General features: G+C 51.3%; 1 protein-coding gene across 1 annotated transcript in view; it reads right to left on the bottom strand.

Annotated features, from left to right (window-relative positions):
• Window positions 1-1,884, bottom strand: part of TMEM145 (transmembrane protein 145) — a gene marked incomplete in the record, with an annotated part of 21,257 nt that overhangs the window by 2,604 nt on the left and 16,769 nt on the right. Inside the window, 1 exon segment of the mRNA XM_014582531.2 lies at window positions 6-233. Within this exon segment, the coding sequence (XP_014438017.2) occupies window positions 6-233 (228 nt within the window).

Raw genomic sequence — 1,884 nt, 5'->3', positions numbered from 1 at the left:
GGGGCCGCGGGGCTTACGGAGGAGGCGGGCGGGGGGATGGAGAAGAGCTCCGTGAAGTTGGGCACCGAGTCGCTGATGAACGTCACGTTCCCATAGACGTGCTGCGGGAAGGCCTTGTCTGCCGACTGGCTCCCTCCTGACCCCGGGGCTCCGGCAGAAGCGGCAGAAGCGATCTGCGACGTGCGCACGTGGTACGGGAAGTTCTTGTTGGCGGCTGATGGACGGGTCATGATCTGCGGCGAGGGGCCAGGCGCAGGTTGGAGAAACCATCCAGGTCCCAAGATGCTTCCTTAAACGTAGGGTCCTAAGGATTCCCTTTCACGTGCCGCCTCCCCCTACTTCCCTTCAATCTTTCAGACTGGTCAAGAGCCTGCAGGCGGTGCCCAGGCTCAGTCCTTTCTCCCCAGCTCAATTATTCGCCTTTGTCCTCCATCAGGTTTGATAACCGGGCTGTCACCGATGGGTTGAGATCAGGGTCCCACGCTGTCTACTGTGATAGCCACTAGCCACAAGTGGTTGAGTCAAAGCAGAATTAAGATTTTCTGTCACACTAGCCACATTTAAGTGCTCTAGAGCCGCATGTGGTTAGTAGCTGCGACAGTGCAGACAAGAGAATTTCCTCAACAGAGTAGGATAGCAAACATAGCCCCTAGAATGCTAGCTCCAGGAGGGCAGGAACATGGGACTGGGAATTCCTGGTCCCTTCTAAATAATGCCTGGAACAGAGAAACTCTCAATAAATGTTGATTGAGGGACCAGCAGGTGATGTGGTTAAGGTGCTGGACTCCCACATGGTCGACTGTGGTTCGAGTGGAACCTGGCAGCTTCCTTTCTCACTTTCCCTATCTCTCTCTCTCTCTCGCTGGTGAGCACATGTGTCCTATAGCAAATTTAAAAATCATAGTAATAATAAAATTAAGGAAATAATTCTTTTTTTTGGGGGGGAGAAGCTATTGCTATAGGGCACGTGCACTCACCAGAAAGACACAGAGAGACAGAGAGACAAAAAAAAAAAAGAAATCACCCCCCAAGGGGGATGGCCATGCCGCAATCCCTTCTCCTCCATTCTCCTCTCAGGATCTTGGGCATGCACGCAAACGCACCCAGTGTGAGTTTAAGCCACCGGGTCAGGGCTCAAACCGCAGTTGACTGCATGGGAGTCCAGTGACATAGCCATTATGCCAACTGCTGGTCCCAGTAAATAATTCTTTAAGAAAATAAAAATAAATGTTGATGAGGGTGGATCAAGACTGTTGCGAATGCCGTCTTTCTAGCTCGCCTCTCACTCATGGGAGAAATAAGTAAACTGCAAAAAGAAGAATGAGGGCCATCCAGTGGTGTGGTGGTGAAGGCAGCTGGATCTCACACAGCTTGACTGTGCGGTTGGAGTCCCAGACCCTGCGGCTTGAAAAATCACACTGGGAGAAATGAAGAGATCCCAGCGTGTCCTTCCCCAGTGGGGAGTTCTTTCTCACTTTTCCTCCCTGCCTCCCTGGTAAACACATGTGCCCTCTAGCAAACTTTAACATCCTAGTGAGTCCACTCGCTGAAGAGAGACAGAGACAGAAGTGAGAAAGCACCCCCCACCCCGGGGGGATGGCCACACCACAGTCTCTTTTCCTCCATTCTCTTCTTGGGATTTTGGGTATGCACACATGTGCACCTGGCTTGATTTCCAAGACACTGGGTCTGGTACTTGAAGTATGTTGTTGGCCATGTGGGATCCTGTGCCTTAGCCTCCATGCCACCTGCTGGCCTATTTTCCTTTCTTTTTTAAAAGTTATTTCCTTGTTATGCAAAATGACTGCCCACAGGTCAGACTCTCTTCATTTGCACCACCTGCTGACTTTCCTGATTCTGTTGGCTGGCTCCCTCCTTTTTGGC

Source organism: Tupaia chinensis, unplaced genomic scaffold (assembly GCF_000334495.1).
Source record: "Tupaia chinensis unplaced genomic scaffold, TupChi_1.0 Scaffold000067_1, whole genome shotgun sequence".
Lineage (NCBI taxonomy): Eukaryota > Metazoa > Chordata > Mammalia > Scandentia > Tupaiidae > Tupaia > Tupaia belangeri.
This window is presented reverse-complemented; position numbering and strand designations above follow the sequence as displayed.